Here is an 18,290-nt window from a genome sequence, read left to right as displayed (position 1 = left end):
TTGAATACCTACTTCAGTAGAAATGTATCATTCCATAGTATCCATACTGACTAGATCTCTGTGGATTACAACAAGATTATGGAGCAATGGCCTGTAATACAGAGATCCATCATATAACAATCTACATTTAGTGAGGTGAATCCACCTAAATAATTGTATTGGGGTTATAAATCTCACACAAAGGCCACAAATCACACACCAGTGGTACCTAATCACAAAACAGAGGTATCGAAAGATGGAGGAACTTTCCTCTCTTGTCCAATTGAGACTTGACAGAAGTCTTTTGCATCCATGTGTAACACTCTTAGCCTGTAACTTAAACAGCCACCATGTCCTTTGACAGATGCCCTCACCTATGTCTTTTTTTGCTCATGGTCTTACCTGAAGAGACATAAAATGATCATAGCAGCTGTGAGAGCAATGAGCGATAAGGTATGTCCAATGGTGTAGCCGGTCTTGACTGTGCCATAGAACGCCGTTTGCTATTGTGAAGGAAAGAAACAAAAGAGGTCTCTCAAAATGCTGCAAACATGCATTTCTAAATAGACCCTCACTGAGCTTTTACTGACTTTCTCGGCGAGACAAAGAAATCAAACTACTCCATTCTCTCAAAAAATCTCCAACTCCTTCACCCTTTAAAATCACATCCTGTAAAGTGCATGATTCAAATACCACCGGTGTGAATAAGAATATGTTCAGTTGCAGTAGAGTTTGGATCACTCAAAACCAGGTTACAGTTACATGAGGGAGAAGTTCATGCAAGAAGGAGCCTATTTTGACACTCGCAGAGCCAGCTACATGGTTATAATCTTATGGAACAAGGATCACTAATATTCAGTTAAATGGTTAACTGACACATGGCTTTGAGGTGGTGAGTATGATGAGCTGCATCTTATTAAGGAATTTTGAGGACAGAACTAGTCTGGAAGTTGGTTTGCTGTTACGGAAGCTAGATATTGTGTTTTGGCAAGTAAAACATTAAAATGTTCTCACTGAAATCACAAATATGTTAATTCAGTAAATACATTTAAATTGGAAATCAGTTTATGTCTTTTCTCTTTGACAGCACACAGAGGGAATCTCTGAGCATGGGGCACCGTGAGACTTAAATCCAACAGGGGATGATGGTCTAAATAAAATGAGAAGTAAGGCAGCAAAACTCCAGCTTTCTTGAGCCTCTCCGGCAACACCCTAAATCAATATATTTTGATTTTCAGCTTAAAAAAAAAGAGGACAAAAGATCAGTTGGTATTTGGACATTTGTTTTATCAATGAAAAGCCCAAGATTTTATAAGAATTTGACTCAGTTTGTGGAAAATCTTATTTTTCCCGCCCTTGATTGACTCCTCTGCTCTCCTTGTCACCATTTTCTATAAAAACCACAGACAACGAAAACCGCAAAGAGCAGTTTAGAGAGAAAATCTAAACTCAACCTTGTTTGGGAAAACACTCCTTAATAACAGGGAAGGCTGACATTTTTATTTGCTATTTTCATAGGCTTTGACAAGTACTAGGTACTTTATACAATCAGTGAGGCTATGATGAGTAGTAATCCTCTAGCATTTGCCCAAGCCAGCTTGGAGGAGTGTTAAAACAAGACAGAGCTTCCAAAGGGTCCAAAGGTTACACTGGTTGTATCAATACCGCTTCTTAGACCATAGATCTCAGAAATGGCAAAAAGCACAGTGACCTTATAGGCCAATTCAATAAATCTACATCACTAGAATCTTTGGGTGAGTAACTTCAAATACATAATTCATACCATGGGTTTCAGGCCAATTTATCTACCTGATCTTGCCCATATGATGCCATGAGGCTGCTATGGTGATGGTGTCACCAGTATGGTTATAGTTGTACCTAAGCCTCACTCATTTGCACTTCATGAAGGACTTGCACTGCAGTAAGGAACAGTTGAGGTTCCACCTTCCTACACCACGGTCTTGCAGAAACCACCCAAAGCTTCCTATATATACTTCTGTTTCCAGTCTTCTTTGAGTTCGGCCTCCAAAAGGCAGATGAGACTTTTCCAATAAAACCAGTCAACTTCTTTGACATTGATTTCATCTTTCTCTCATTATCGAGTTTCCTTCTTGATGGCATCAGAGCAGGAAAGACTTCCAGGAAAGACTTGGCCAGCAAAAGGAGGGAGCTTGTGTTAGGGGACTGAGTTTTAGGAAGGGGTAGTGCCACACTATATTTAGGAGCAGAAAAATGAGGGAAAGGAAATTAAAGAGTTATCATAGGAGATCTCAGGTGGGGGGGTGGAAATTCTCCATGTGAATACAGGTATAGGCCTTTTACTTCTAAGTGTTATTCACAGGAGCAAGTTATGCACAAAAGATCTCAGTGTTATTCAACAAGCAACTCCCTGCTCTGTAGTTTATAATGACCAATCCTTCCTGTTTACAGGGAGATGGCTCTGCATTCAGCATTAATTCAGCATGTGGGGTCCTCTCTGTACTGAAAACAGCACATAAAAATGCTCTAGAATCCCTCTAGAATAAATGCAAAGAGGTCCCTTTGGAGAGAAATGGGGGGAACTGACCTCTGGAGGTGCCTATTTACTTCATTACCTTCAGATGGAGCTATGGGGACACCTGGGGTGGACCCTCTCAGACCAGATGGAGGCATACAAGGGAGAAGTTGTGCATCACGTCTGACCATGGGACATCAAAACACAACCCTACACCACCCCCTTATTTGCTAACACGGGGTTTTTACAGGCCAGGTTGCAAAGATCAAAATCCACTACTTTGGTGCATATATCTTTTCTTTCGGACTTCCACAATGTGCAACTGAACTCTTACACACAGCCCTCATTTATTTTTCATATTTTTCTCATTTCTGACTTCAGACAAGTTGGTGTTAAAAGTGCATCAAATGTTCTGAGCATGAAAGGTTATCAGTCTGTTCAGGACCTTATGACCCATACAGCCTGCTGTTCTTTTTTCCTATTCCCTTTCATTCTTCCTCCCCAGACTGAGAGCCAATTCAACAACAACAAAAATCTGTTCTTCTTCATAGGCTACTACTGGATGTTCACTCCCTTCAGCCACCTTTCACACAAATTAGGCTTAAACAGCATGACAAAACCAGGGAAACTGAGAGAAAATAATTAAGAAAGAATTAAAAGAACACAATATGTGTTCTCTTGGTAACACAGCACTCTGGCAATGGTGCAATCTATTGGGTTGCCAAATCACGTCCCAGGAATTCCCAAATCCCCTTTGCAGCTGGAACATAAACCAGACCTCTTGATGGAGGATCTTCCTGGTGCAGACCCATAACAATGGCTTTTGCAATGTACAACTGGTGCTACACACAATTTGCTTTGAGAAAGGGGACATTTGAGGATTTTAAGTGGTGGCTGACCTCGAAGGTGGACTAAGGCTTTCTTCAGTAGAGCCTTGAAATTCTTTGTGTAATTTTCCCTTTTCTATTTTCTGTATTCTTTCACAACTAAGGCTGGCTCAGCTCTGTTCAGATAACTCTACGTTAACTCTTTGCGTGCTTTGGTAATGTGTTACCATACATGAAGACTTTTCACCATATAAATGTATTATTAAGATTCCCACGCAGAGCATTCACAAATACTGACAAATGTCATATAACAGAAAAAAGGCATGGGCATAGGTTTAATACAAGTATATGTTTGAAGTGAAGTATAATGCTTTTTCTTGCTGACTATGGCACAGCTATAGGTGACTAGTTTATTTTTGCTTTTCAGCTTTTACATAGGTGAGGTGAGTACTGCTTCTAACACCATTTGTTATCTTCTTTAGACTTTACTCTTCAAGTCTCAGCATGCAACAAACCAACAACAAACTCATCCCTGTGTAAAGACATTATTCTATAAAGCTGATTATACCCAAGTTGGTGATTACTAACTTACTTACAGGTAGTATACCAGAGAGTTTGTGGATTTCCTTACAAAATTCAGTAACACTGCATGAAAATTTGTGTGCTCCCTATAGTTCTCTAGCTCTTTATCTGGTTGAGATCAACAGAGCAGCACTGATTGCAAGTGAGTTATGTCCTTTTATCCCTTCTCATCTTGTAATGCTTATGTTTGTCTAGAAATATTGGAATCACCTGATCTACCTAAGGGTAAATATAAATGTGGAGGGCTCATTTCAAAGTTGAATATGGAAAACCAAGCACATAAACATCACAGAGACACTGGTCTGATCTTCTCAAGTGATGCTTTCTTGTCACTCCCTGGAAATCAGAGGGAGGCTGTCTCTTTGACCAGACGCTTGATCCCTATTTCCAGAGATCCTCAAGAGGATCCTTCCACCTTGAGGAATCAGAGTGCGAATGTAAAAAAATGGTCAATCATCATGTGACTCTGATATCAATCCCTGGTAAATCTTGACATCTACTCATTCAGGTTTACAAACCTCTTCCACTGGAGTACTGTTAGTATCATATCCACATGCTACAGCATATGGTGCAGGGTACACATCCGTCCAGCCCTGGCTTGTACAATTCCTGGTCACATTCCCTGGAAGAAAAGAGAAAAGGATGATTTAAATAGAAACATTCAGCTTGCTGTTAAACAAATGTCTGTCTTTTGTTGATTCAAATGTCAGAGCACATTTCTTCTAGCACTTAAGAGTAAAATTCTCCTATATTTAATCTGTTATGAAGTGTTCATATTACATAGAACCCATAAACAGGAGGTACCATTGTGTTGTAAAGTTCAGACCTCAAACCCAAGTACATTTTAATACCAAGGTTTCCACAAAAGATCTCTTCTAATGGTACCATAATGCTAAGTGGACCTGGACCTTTGGTTGTTGGCACTGCACCATTATTGTTTTAGAGTGTTATTGTCATATTGCCCTTGTTCCTGGAAAATTTTTCATCTAAACAGAGTCGTGAAATATTTACATCTTTCACTTTGCTTGTGAGAAGACAAGACAGGGATGGATAGAGTGCTCATTTCACATTATGCAGGTGTGGTCAGAGGTCTGGGAATTGAATGCAGTCCTCAAAACACAGACCTTTGCTACAAGTTGAGCCCTGATCAAATGTGATTCCTGGGAACTCTACTGCACTCTTTTCTGAGAACTAAACACTTCAATATTTGGCTATGAGGGGAGAAAAAACAGATACTGACAACCAGTATTGCCTGTTTTAACTTGTATACTCAAAGGCAGGAAGATTTCCTGGATTCTTAAGCAAGTTCAGTGCCTAGGGCTTCCAATTGTCTAAAAGAGCCTTTATTAATATAAGAATATCTCTTCCCTTCTGCCAAAACTGACAAAACTGTTAAGTTCACATGCCTTTTTGGTACTCTGCACTTTCCTGGTCTGTGTAGGATTGTAAGGGGTCTGTCCAGTGCAAAGCATTTCTCACTTCATAAAGGCACCTCTGTTTCCTGTCTCAGCTGGACCTCAAACTCACACTGGCTAGAGGCTGTACAGACGTTAATCAAACAAAAGAAGGAGAGACCAACAGTCTCACTGGATACTTCTTACCCTAAAAGATTTGTGGTCTAAAACGCCAAGATAGACATTTGTTAGGCTGAAATAACAAAGCAACAATATATCCAATAGTACATTGCAAATTCTTCCAGCACCCACTATGAGCACTGGTCCCTACCCTCATGCGAAACGCATCATGATGGTTTACCTTCAGTGTCATTTATCATATTAAACTACCTGCCATTCCAGACTGCAAAGCTGCTACAATAAGCCAGAATGAACAAACAGTAGTCAAAACTCACTTCTGAGATGAAGAATTACATCAGTGAAGCTTAAGAGCTTTGCAAACATTTCTAACAATGGGGTTCTTTGCACTCAGGAATAATAAAACTTCTGCAAACAGAAGCAAATCAGTTATGCAGCTATGAGTCATGAAAATAGTCAAGCATCACCTCCAGGAATTTCTGACAATTGAGTCGTCTGAACATTCTCCTAACCATAGACCTGTCTTGCACTGAAATAATTAGCCCCTGGTCCCCTGGCTTCATTCACTTCTTGAATCTCTGTGAGAGGTGGATTTTAACACTAAAACTTGCCCCTGCAATTTGTCCTTACAAAAGATTTAACTTCTAGTGCTTTTGTTCATTTAAACGGCTGCTCCAAAAGTGGTTAACTTTAGCACAGTTTGTGGGTTCCTGTTCCCCAGGCTTTTTCTGCGCGGTCATTGTTTGCATTTCTTTTTACTAGAGTTCATATCAGGATCATAAGAAATCTTATGCAAACAAATCAAGGACATGACTGTTCAGTACTTTCTTCTTTTTTTTTAGACGTTATGTAAATTCTGTTATTTCTCCTTCATTACAATGGATCCCATTATCTGAACTTTTCTACTTCCTTTCTCTTGATCAAGACTCCTCCCCTCTGTTTGGGAATGCCTTTAGCTTTAACAGTAGTTTAGATTCTTTGCTTCTTATTCTCACTGAAGTACGGAGTGCTTCTTTCAGCTTAATTTCCTCATCTGTCTCTTATTTCTTCTTTTTAAGTGCACTTCCCCACAACTGTTTCATTCTTTTGCAATTCTTCTGCTCACTGTGTTTCTCTATGTTCATCTGGAGCCTCCTGTTTTCAGGCATATACAATCTCTGCAGAAGCACCAGACACATGGTCCCATGAGGATAGGATATTGTTTATGAGATGCTGCTACTGATGTTGCAGTGATATATTGACCTCCATCTTGTCCACAGCAACTCTTGGTGGCAAAGAGGAGTTAAGGTACCAGGCTAAATTGTTTTAATTGTAGTGCGGATTAAGTTTAATATCTCTGCAGCTGCTAAAGGTGTAAATCATGCATGTTGGGAGCCATTGTGGCTCAGAAGGTGCACAATAACTGCTAACATGCAATAACTCAATTGTGTATCTGAGTCCTGAGCAAAGCATCTCCGGGAGACAATTAGAGGAATCTCATCACTACAGCTCTTTCTCTGCCGTCTTCTCTCTTTGCAGACGTCAGGATGGAGTAGTTTAAAAGTGAGGGTTTTAAAGGGAACAAGGTGATGACCTTCTCATAAGCCAGGTAGCAGAACATGGATATACAAAGGGAGCAAAATAAATGGAGTGAAGGAATGAAAGGAAAGAAGTTCTCTAGAGATGGCAAATAAAATGGACACAGGTAAGTCTTATACAAGCTAAAGAGACTACAGCTACTGCTGGAGAACCAGGACAGGAAACTAAGCAGTCAGCTTTCCAAAAGTATGCAGTGGTATAAAAGCCACTGCTTACAAGAGAGAATTACAAGTGTAAATATGAAGCTAGACCTTTGGCTCATTTTTATCACTATTTATAACAGTAATAGAATCATAAAATGGTTTGGTTAGGAAGGAACCTTAAAGATCCAGTTCCAACCCCCCCCCCCCGCCCCGTGCCATGGGCAGAGGGCAGAGATGCCTTCCACTGGATCAGGTTGCTCAAAGCCTCATCCAACCTGGCCTTGAACACCTCCAGGAATGGAGCATCCGTGACTTCTCTGAGCAACCTGTGCCAGTGCCTCACCACTCTCACAGTAAAAAATTTCTCCCTATTATCTAATCTAAATGTTCTCACTTTCAGCTTAAAACCATTACCCCTCGTCCTACCTCTGCACTCCCTAATAAAGAGCCCCTCCCAAGATCTAATGCATAAATCACTGTTGTATGTCAATGGGTAAAGCACTATTAAAAGGCAAGGGGCGAAGCCACAGGACTGAATAACCAGTATTCAGGAAGTTTTACTGCAACAGTGCCTTACAGGCTCGTGTGTAGCATGGCAGGCTGTAATTATTTAATTGCACCACCGCATTTCTTGGTCCAGCCTGAGATATGAGCTTTACCTCTTTGCAGATGTATCGACCACAGAAGTGCAGACTTGTTAGTGGCTTGGCTACAGGTTAAGTGCCGGTGAGACTGGCAGGGTACCACCTTAGCTCAACGCCAGCCGGTCTGCAGCATGCTAAATGCTATACAACTGCAAAGTTAAGCAGGATGGGCCATACAAGTCAATGTAAACTGCTGTATGTTTAATACATGTATGTACAATAAAAGATTGCTCTTCCTCATGTGCTGCCTCTGCCTGTATTCCTGGAAGATGTGCTTGCAGTGTGCCAAGGTGATTAATGACCATGTAAAGGAAGCATGAAGAGAGATTGCACTTCCTCTGTACACTTTAGCATCTTTCTAGTATCACGTCTGCTGTAGGACAGGACTTCACCATCTGGCCCAGCAGCTGCTCCTGATTTAAGCAAATGCTTCTTTAGAGTTCACAAAGCCCTCCCTAATTTCCTAACTGCATGGTTTGATGGCATGCCTATTATGGTAATGGAACTGATGGTTGTAAGCAATTATCTGAAGTCTCCCATTTTTCCTTCTGATTAATTGGTGTGGTTGTTCAAAATCTCGAATATGGCTCGCACCTATCCCAAACACCTTTTCTCACAGGGTGATTCAGAAACTCTGCTCCTGTTAGCAAAGACAGAGGGAAGGACATTCCTCTGAATGACAACAAGCAGGGAAACTGAGACAGGTTTTGTTTAAAAAACCCCTCATATTTATTTTTAGCATTAAAAACCCCAATGAAATTAAAAAAAAACACACCAACACCTGTAAACTCATAATGGAAATGTCTGAGTATTTCTGTTTCTAATCCAGTTTTGGTATATTCAGGTTTTACTAATTATTTTAATTCAATTTATTCTCCTCTTTTTCCTATCTCACACCACTCCCATCTTTTTTAGCTGGACTGACAAAAAACAATTAATTGACAGTACTGATACTGAACAGGAGACACAGAGGACTTCTTTGTCTTTATCCTCTGCCTTTTTTTCCCCAATTGAGTGAAAACCAGTGAATCTTCCTAGGAAGCAGAACGGGTTAAGCAGCTAAATGACTTCATGGCTTTGCATCTTGCGCATCCTGGTGATGGTGGAAATATCTTCTCATCTCCCTCAAATGGAGGTTGCATATGAGCTAGTGTTCCACATACCTAGACGCTGAGTTTATCTTATTCCTGTACTCTAAATTTTTCTTACACCCTTTTAATAATTCTGACAGCTCTTTATACTTCTGGCTTTCATTTGTACCTTCCAGATCTATCAGCCCTACTATTTCTTTATATGCTGTGTGAAGATATACCTGCATAATAATTCTAGACTAGCTGATAGACAATGTGGTTTACCACTCCTTCCCTCTTACACCATGAAACAACCATTCCCCACCTACTTTACCCAAAACATCATGACTGCATTTACCTCTAATTTACACCTTTTCAATATACATTTTTCTAGATGGAAGAGCATTAATCCTGCTACTTGTACAGTGACTTGTCCAACACCTTTATTCACACATTGATCTGTTGATAGTGGCACTGTTCTCCTTTGGATGTGAACCTCCCATTATCACCTGATGGACCTGCTCAGCAGCACCTTCCATCAGGTCTTCTGGCCTTGATCTTGGTCCCTCTGCTACTGAGAAAAACAGCCCTGAGGGCATATTCTAAGTCTCCTCCCTCTGCCTCCAGGAGCCTCATAACTAAATAATAGGAGTCTAACTCTGCTCTGCAGTGAATATTTATTTTCATCACTGTTCCTTGGGAAAAATGCAGAAACTTTTCAACAATAAAACCCGCACACACAGCTTATTAATTGAAATAGGCTTTCTGGAATGGGAACAAATATATGCAAAATTTTAATTAAATTTCCTGATTCAATTAAGGATGAGGACAGGCTGAGAGACTTGGGGTTGTTCAGCTTGGAGAAGAGAAGGCTCTGAAGAGACCTTATGGAGACCTTTCAATACCTGAAGGAGGTCTACAAGAAAGATTACTGGCAATGGCTATAAACTGGAGAGGGGCAGATTTAGACCAGACATAAGGAGAAATTTCTTGACGATGAGAGTGGTGAGGCCCTGGAACAGGTTGCCCAGGGAAGTTGTGGCTGCCCCATCCCTGGAGGTGTTCAAGGCCAGACTGGATGGGACCTTGGGCAGCGTGATCTCGTGGGAGGTGTCCCTGCCTATGGCGGAGGGCTTGGAAATAGACAATCTATAAGGTCCCTTCCAAACCAAACTATTTTATGATTTATAAATATATTTGGGAATGATGTGGAAGAGCTACAAACCAAAATATCTTTACAGTTTGGGTTATACCAAACAGTAAAGGGCCTGGTAGAGCAGCGACGTGATTTACTCATGACATATCAGAAGAGAAGTGAGGAGTTAGGGGAACCAAGGTAAACCAGAACATTTTCTTTATAAAAGGTGTTTGATCTGGGTAGGAGTTAAACACTGGACAGGTGAACGGAATAAATGCACAGAGGTAACTCCATTCCAAGCAATTTGTTGCCCATGTCTGGCTCTTAATGTTTTTCTCTCTATCAATTTCTTTTTGCCTCTCATCTGTTTCAAATACACACTTGAGACTCAGAAACATGTCTGAAAGTTGGTGCCATAGGTGAGGTTTTTAGCTCTTTGATCTTAGTGGAAGAAAACTTCTTATTGACTTTTAATGGGAACCTAAATTCATACAAAGATATATAAGGTCAATTATTGCTAAGAGGTGTTTCCTTTTGTCTCCCTCTTGCTTCTCTTGCCCTTTCCTTTAATAGCTTCTAGTGGAGAGAGGAAGGTCTGCTCTGAGTAGCAATATGTCCTGCTTATGTGTCATCATTTTCCATGGTCAGAAATTGATTTTTTCAAGCAGAGGCTATTAAAGCAATAGCAGTTCTTTTCATTTACTCTTCTTGAGATGCTCCTGAGCCCACTGGAACATCTCTAGTTCCATTTTTATTATTGATCTCCCCTACGGATATTGGGAAACACCTGAGGCTTTCAGACAGCTATAGCTTGCAGTAAACTGGGTCCTGAAATGGTTAGATCTGCGAGAAGCTTGTACGATAAGTCATGACAAGATATTTTCCAAACATGCTTTAACTTCAGTACAATTTTTGCTATAGTCTTTCATGCTATTTCTAGTTTTCAGTATTTCATAATTTCATGCTATAGTACAACCTTTGGCACGATTTCAGCACATCACACAACAGACATAGCCTCCAGTTCCTTCATTTGTTCTTTTCACATTACTTAGCCTGCAGTTATTACTGCTACAACTCTGGTGCTCTGAAGCTTACCACACTCAGGGTTTTGGGAAATTCTCCATTTCCCCTTATCTTCCTCTCCCCTTCCTGTACATTACATTTCTAAATGTGATGATCTTCATCTTTAATAAATATGGATAATTCCTCCATTCTTAAGATCACATGTTCCACTTAATTAGGCACCTTATGCAAATCCTGTTTGTTTTCCCACGCTTAAAGCAGATCTGTCAAACTCAAGGGCAAATTTCTCCTTAAATCTTTTGATATTGTAATTGTAGTGTACCAGGAAATATTTACAAGAAAAGATGTACATTTCTGGGTAAGTGGAGGAATTGCAACTCCACAAGCGCTGGTAGTGGGATTTCAATCTAAGAACCTCAGCACTGTTGTCAGTGGACATGTGTGACTTGGGGTGCGGAGGTTCAGCTACTGCTCACAAACCTTCTCAGCACCAGTCCTTTAGAAGAGTGGGGCACATGCATTGTGACAGTTCAGTTGCGAACAAATCTCAAAGTTCTAAGGCAAACCCAAGCTTTAAATACACTGTATATCCAGAAAGCCACTTGTTTGTTTACTTACATCCATGCATGTAGCTGGAGCTGGACATTACCAAAGGTGCAGTGTTAAATATGAATGTAAAATCAACTATGATTTTTGAGAATGGGGTCATCCAGTACTGTCTTCTGCCTTGGATCTTCTGGTGTCCATTACAAATAAGAAAAGTAGGCATCAAATAGGGCTGGAGGCCACCCTCATGGGCACAGGGAGCAGGAGCTTTGAATGATTTATCCCCTTTTCTGTGACTTCAAGGCAGCCTATGCAAACACTTGGCACAATTCCACACAAATAAGGAGGTTTCCTGGCAATTCTGCCTTTGTGATATGAAGGCTCATTTGGACTGAGCACCTGAACAGGTTGAGGGCACTCAGTGAACAAAAATCCATAACAGATGCACTCAACTGCTTGTTTCCTTTTAAATGAACATTGTAGGAAATAAATAGTGGGTCCGGCTTGTTTTGGGGTTCTTGATGGTAGTGATAATGTCTCTTGCTTATCTGCTGCCATCTGCTCATCCCTCTCCTCATTTTATTCCATCTTCATTCCAGTTTCATAAGCAATATAGAATAAAGAAGAAAAATTGAGAAAAAGACACTGGGTCAAGAGAGAGAGCTTAAGATGTTTTTCAAGTAAACAAGAATAATATTTGGATGGGGGGGAATAAATGTGATTTTCCATCTTTGTTTGTTTCCATCCACTCATTATAGATCTTTTTGTTTTGCAAAAGGTTGATATTCATCTCACATAACTTTTGCCATGGAAATGTAGGGAGTTTAATCTAAAGTATTCTATCAGGTTCCCTGTAGAGACCATATCAGACAGCCAAAGGTCACCTCATCCCTTCAAAAGAAATGTCATGGGATAATCCATGTGCTGAAAGGGAGGGAAAAATGTCCTCCCTGGAGGGAGAAATTAAGATAAGGAATTTAGATTAGATGCTTAATTTTAGGTGCCTGTGGGTTCAGTGGAAGGAGTCTCATCAACAGGAAGCACAGTACCAGCTCCCTGGAGTCCGTGTCCTACTTACAAGTTTCATTTGACTATCCCAGGACGTGGCTATGCTCTGTTTCTTGAGTCACTCCGAGCCAACAGGGACTCAAAAGTGTTTGAAGGACTCCTCATGAGAACCCTGCAAGCTTGCAGGTGGCATCAGTGGAGCTACCTTTAGCACTCTATTTGACCACTTGCTTCAATATCTGCAGGAGCTTGTCCTCATGGAATTTCCAGGGGAGCTCTTCACTTGCTCTGCACAGTTTCGTAGAGTTGTGTGTGTGCGTTAGAACTGGAAGGGGTGAGGAGCAGTGATAGTTGGGTATCGCTTCAGCCTGATTCATTAGGACCTGGATATTAACAGTAAATGTCATACACCCAATGAATTCGACTTGATTGCTTCTCTCCCAATGAAGTTAGATTATGCTACAAAGGATTAGTCAAACTCTTTCAAATTGAAGGTATGGAGAGAGGGTGTAATTTCCAAATCTCTCTACAGATGAGTCAGAAAAAATAATGAGCTGACAGAACTAGATATTTTTTGTCAATCATATGGAATTTGCCAAAAGGCCATCAGAGTCCAGGAATCACATGAGCCATGTTTTGTGTGCAAATGCTCACAAAAGCTGAAACGGACGTAGGATCAAATGGTACTTAAAATAACTTTGGACACAATTTAAAAGGAGAGAATGACAAAAGACAACAAAAAGCTCTTGATTTCTGTTTGTTGAATTGAAAAGTACTGCAGAGAAAAAGATACCTTTTAAATTCAATTGAAAAATCTATGACAGAAGAGTATGAATGTGCAAGTTCAAAATGATAGAAGACATAAAAAGAAGTACTGTCTTCACAATGCATTCTAATTTAAAACACCCACAACAACATAATTAGATCAGTGATTTCTCAGCAAAATCTTGGAGTTCTGCTTATGCAGAAAAGGTCTGGTTTACTGACTTCAGGTCAGATTCTGAATGCTAATGCTGGTATAAAATTGAGTTAGTCCAGGTTTAAAAACCCAGAGAAGAATTTGTCTCCAAGTTCTTTAAATATCAGACTATTTGCATATAAATTGCAATGATATTAAAGACAGAAGTGATTCAGATACCTTGGAAAATTTTAACTATGTGCCCGCAGATGAGCAGGTTTGGTCCACAAATAGCTGAGGTTCTGAGTGTCTGCTCTAAACTACTCCATAGATTTCCCTCCATGAACAGTGAGGAAATCACAGGCTGACTCAAACCCCAGAGAAACACCTCCAGGGCTCATGGGTTGTGCCTCGCTTTTTACTGCAGGAGAAACCCCATATATCTGGCAAGGTTTAACGCTGAGGTTTTATATGGCTAACATTACTGCCTCTGATTACCTGCACGATGCAGACAGAAAGCAGCAAAGTTGAAATCAGAATCAGTAGAAAATCAATCTTGATTAACATATGATCTCATTTAAATTCAGGAGTTTATAAATCCCTTGACCAGATGGACTAATTTTTCTCATACAGCCTAGACCTTTTAGATCGCAATGGCCATGCAGAAGAAGAAAATCTCACTGTTTTTCATGAATCAGTGATGATAAATACCCTTGTAATTTCAAAATTCCTGTCTAAAAGAGTGCAAAATTAAACATCTAATGTTGATCTGCACAAATATGAGGTAATGCATAATAGAACTGCCAATCTTTTGTAGCTGATGTTAGCCACTGGAGTCTGGTTACATGATTCTTATTCCACTCTAGTTCTTGCCTGAAGACCAGCACAAAACCTTCTGAACGTGCGCTATGGAAATCAGTCTAACAAACTGCCAGTGCACCTAAAGGCTGTCAACAATAAAGACAGAGAACCTTTGTGCTTGTTCTAGGACTCCAGTTAGCCAGTAAAAGCATCACTTCCATGGAAATCCAAAGCCAGCTATGACTTGAAGAATTTGCTTCTCAGCATGCAGGATTTGGGCTTGCTGAACAGGACAAAGAGCAGCAGCTTGAAGCCCAGAAATGTCCTGAGCCAGATGGACATCATTCTTAGCTGCAGTGTTCAAAGGAGGGGATATAATTGTGCTGAGACAAGCCAAGATTCACCTGAGACTAATACCTACAACTTTGGTTTGCCTTTATAGCTCATAATGCACAAAACATATTCAGTGAACATATGCAGAACTGAGTCCCTCACCCTCCTGGAAGTCAGTGAGTGACACAGTCCAGTCTCTTTTCCTCTTTGAACCTTTGGCTCACTGCATATGAAATGAGGTAGGTCCATCAGAATATCATGCAGAAGTAGCCCTGGAGATATCTTTGATCCTTAACGTCATGTAATCACATTAAAAGCTCATTAAAGCACAAGGCTATCTCCAAAGTTAGTCTTTACTTCCCATATGAATCCCCACTGGAATATTCCTCCAGTGTCTACTTTGACTCGATTCATGGCATTTTGCACATTGTGCTTTTCCTGGATATCTGCTTAAAGTCCTTCTTTTCCCCTCCTTGTTTTCAGTCTCGCAATGAGGATTTCCAGCTTCTGTGTAAGTTTAGTAGCACTAAGCCATAAACTTCAAGTTTTTTGTAGTATGATGGGCTTTTCATTTACCAGAACACCTGTCTACCACAGCTTCGGTTTTCATTTACATGTGACTCTTTCATTTACATGTGACTTTTTCATTTACATGCAACAGGCAGGGCTAAAAAGCAGTGGCAACATACTTGGAAACCAATGTAGGATGAAGCTAATCTCCCGCCCTCTTTCCCTCTGGAAGAAAAAGCATAGCCTTGGAGAAGCTGCTCTACTCTAATGGCTCACAGATCTCAGGAGCCTTCCAGGTAATAAACCTGGCCCATGGATCCAGCTGGTACAAGGCATGATTCAAGAGGACACGTGGAAACTTTATTAATAAATGCTTCAGGCAGGCAATGAAAGTGGTGTTTTCACAATCTCTGATCTATGATCTATTGGGCAAATTTCCATGTAAGTGTCCTGACTACTTCTTTATATTATCTCTTTTTCTTTATTTGTGCATGAATGTCATAGTTCTCCGAGAATTTCTGCTGTCTTCTTGTGATACGATTTTAGAATTTCAGTCTGTTAGAGCAGTTATACCTAAATGCAAAAGGAGGATGGCAGAGCTAGAACCAGTGCTGGCTGGAAATGCCCACTAGACCCTCTGATGGCTCTCTGCCCACATAAAAATGCACTGATGACAATGCCTGTTCCAGCCAGAATTGTCACAGTTTGGCTACACCTGTAAAGTTGTGTACTCCACACTAGTCTAGCAAAAGTATAACTGTATAGTGTGTGACCCATGAACATCAAAAAGTGCTATTTCCTTGTGTTTGGCAGTGTATTTCTAGCACCAGAAAATAGATGTTTAGTGTGAAAATGGCTAACAAAATAAGTAAGCGGATGAAGTCATTATGTATTGGAGAATGAGAGGAAAGCAACAACTCAGAGAATCATAGAATCATAGAATCACTAGGTTGGAAAGGACCCACTGGATCATCCAGTCCAACCATTCCTAACAATCCCTAAACCATGCCCCTCAGCATCTCATCCACCCATCCCTTAAACACCTCCAGGGAACGTGAATCAACCACCTCCCAGGGCAGCCTCTGCCAGTGCCCATGAAAAAATTTTTTTCCTGATGTCCAGTCTGAACCTCCCCTGGTGGAGCTTGAGGCCATTCCCCCTTGTCCTGTCCTTAGTCACTTTGGAGAAAAGGCCAGCTCCCTCCTCTCCACAACCTCCTTTCAGGTAGTTGCAGAGAGCAGTAAGGTCACCCCTCAGCCTCCTCTTCTCCAGGCTGAACAACCCCAGATGTCTCAGCTGCTCCTCATACAACTTGTTCTCCAGCCCCCTCACCAGCTTCGTTGCTCTTCTCTGGACACCCTCCAGAGCCTCAACATCCTTCTTGTGGTGAGGGCCCCAGAAGTGAACACAGTAGTCAAGGTGCAGTCTCACCAGTGCCGAGTACAGAGGGAGAATAACCTCCTGGACCTGCTGGTCACACCGTTTCTGATACAAGCCAAGATGCCATTGGCCTTCTTGGTCACCTGGGCACACTGCTGGCTCATGTTCAGTCGGCTGTCAACCAGCACCCCTAGGTTCTTCTCCTCCAGGCAGCTTTCTAGCCAGACTTCTCCTAGTCTGTAGCACTGCATAGAGTTGTTGTGCCCCAAGTGCAGGACGCGGCACTTGGCATTGTTAAACCTCATGCCATTGGTCTCAACCCATGGAGTAGGGCAGGAAAGACGCAGCTGCAATGATGTCTGATAACAATGGTGATATTGTTTCAATGCACTTGACCAACATTGAAGGATTCTGAGTTGCAAATGCACGCACACATTGGCGTGTTTAGCTCCACACAAGGAAGCTACCATGCCTGGGTGATGCTGGAAGCAGCACTACTAACCTACAGAGAGGCAGAATCTGGATAGTTCTGTTCTAGATGGCCTGCTAAGAACATGGAAGCACTCGGGCAGCTCGATTCAGTGGGATGTGTGCATGCCCATGGCAGGAGGGTTGTAACTAGATGATCTTTAAGGTCCCTTCCAACCCAAACTATTCTATGATTCTTTGATTCTATTATTCTAAGGTAAGTGGAGCAGGAAAAAGGTAAAACACATGCATGAGGGAGGAGAGAGGAAAGCAGAAGTAAATTTAAAGCAAAGCACCAAATGAAAAAAAGGAGTCTAGCAAACCTTAAACTTAGAAGGCTCTCGCCTTGTTGAGTGGGATTCCAGAACCTGGTTATTCCCACTCTCACCTGCTTAAGTCAACTAATTGCATAGTTGAAGCTTAAAAACTATCAGTGATAATTTTTGCTGTTTAACTTGTGCACAATGCACAATTTGCTTTTGGAGAAACTGAAGGAAACAAACCTCTATTACAAATATCATCTTCGATGTATCAAAAGAAAGCTGGAACGCTTTCTGGTCAGGGGATAGCAAGTAATGCACTTTAATAACATAAGATGCCAGAAATCTGTTCATCTATCTCTTTCACGTTGTACTGACGAATGTCATGAAATAATGAAAATCTTCTGGATATGTGAATGGCATAAAAATTTAATATCAAATGACATCAGGGCTATGCTAGGCATTTTAAGGTTCCTAAATGTCACAAGATATTTTATCTTTTATTTACCATGAGATAGGATATTAGTCATTTGAAGAGCATGTTCTCCATTAGACAATCACATTAACTCTTTGTTTCCCAGTATTTGACCCTTTTCCTGCTATAAATATAAATAAGATTTTCTGTTGCTCACAACCTTGGTATAAGGTTTCATGTTTCTGAAAAGGGATGAAAGAGTAAGACATAATCGTTAACCAGATGACTGATTTCCTTGGAAGTTATTCAATGATACTCACTACTGCAAAGGAAGCACTGCTTCACAAACTTTAATGGCATTAATTTTGCAACAAATCCTATAAAACAAGAAACAATATTACCCTCCCTTTAAGACCATATCTGCCTTCCACATTTGTATATGATTCTACAAAGTGCATAGCTCAGAGAAATTCAAAGCTGTTGTTTCGCCTTTGGAAATGGCATCAGTTTCTCTGTTTAGAGAAGGAAAAACTAGCAAGTATGCTCTGTAAAGGTGGGATTCGTGTCCTGTAAGACACTGACATCTGACAGAACCGCTCTAAAATAATTTGATTGTAAATAGAGAGAAATTGATGTTTATCAATGTTATTCAGCTCACCTT

The 18,290-nt window shown here is 40.7% G+C and overlaps 1 protein-coding gene across 1 annotated transcript in view; it reads right to left on the bottom strand.

Moving 5' to 3' along the window:
• Nucleotides 1-18,290, bottom strand: part of LOC104056965 (vasoactive intestinal polypeptide receptor) — a 110,903-nt gene that overhangs the window by 37,080 nt on the left and 55,533 nt on the right. Inside the window, exons 4-5 of the mRNA XM_054059770.1 lie at nt 4,401-4,504; nt 382-482 (exon numbers count right to left, since the gene is read on the bottom strand). Of these exons, the coding sequence (XP_053915745.1) occupies nt 382-482; nt 4,401-4,504 (205 nt within the window). The remainder of the gene's footprint in view (nt 1-381; nt 483-4,400; nt 4,505-18,290) is intronic.

This window comes from Cuculus canorus, chromosome 2 (assembly GCF_017976375.1).
Source record: "Cuculus canorus isolate bCucCan1 chromosome 2, bCucCan1.pri, whole genome shotgun sequence".
In the NCBI taxonomy this organism is placed as follows: domain Eukaryota; kingdom Metazoa; phylum Chordata; class Aves; order Cuculiformes; family Cuculidae; genus Cuculus; species Cuculus canorus.
This window is presented reverse-complemented; position numbering and strand designations above follow the sequence as displayed.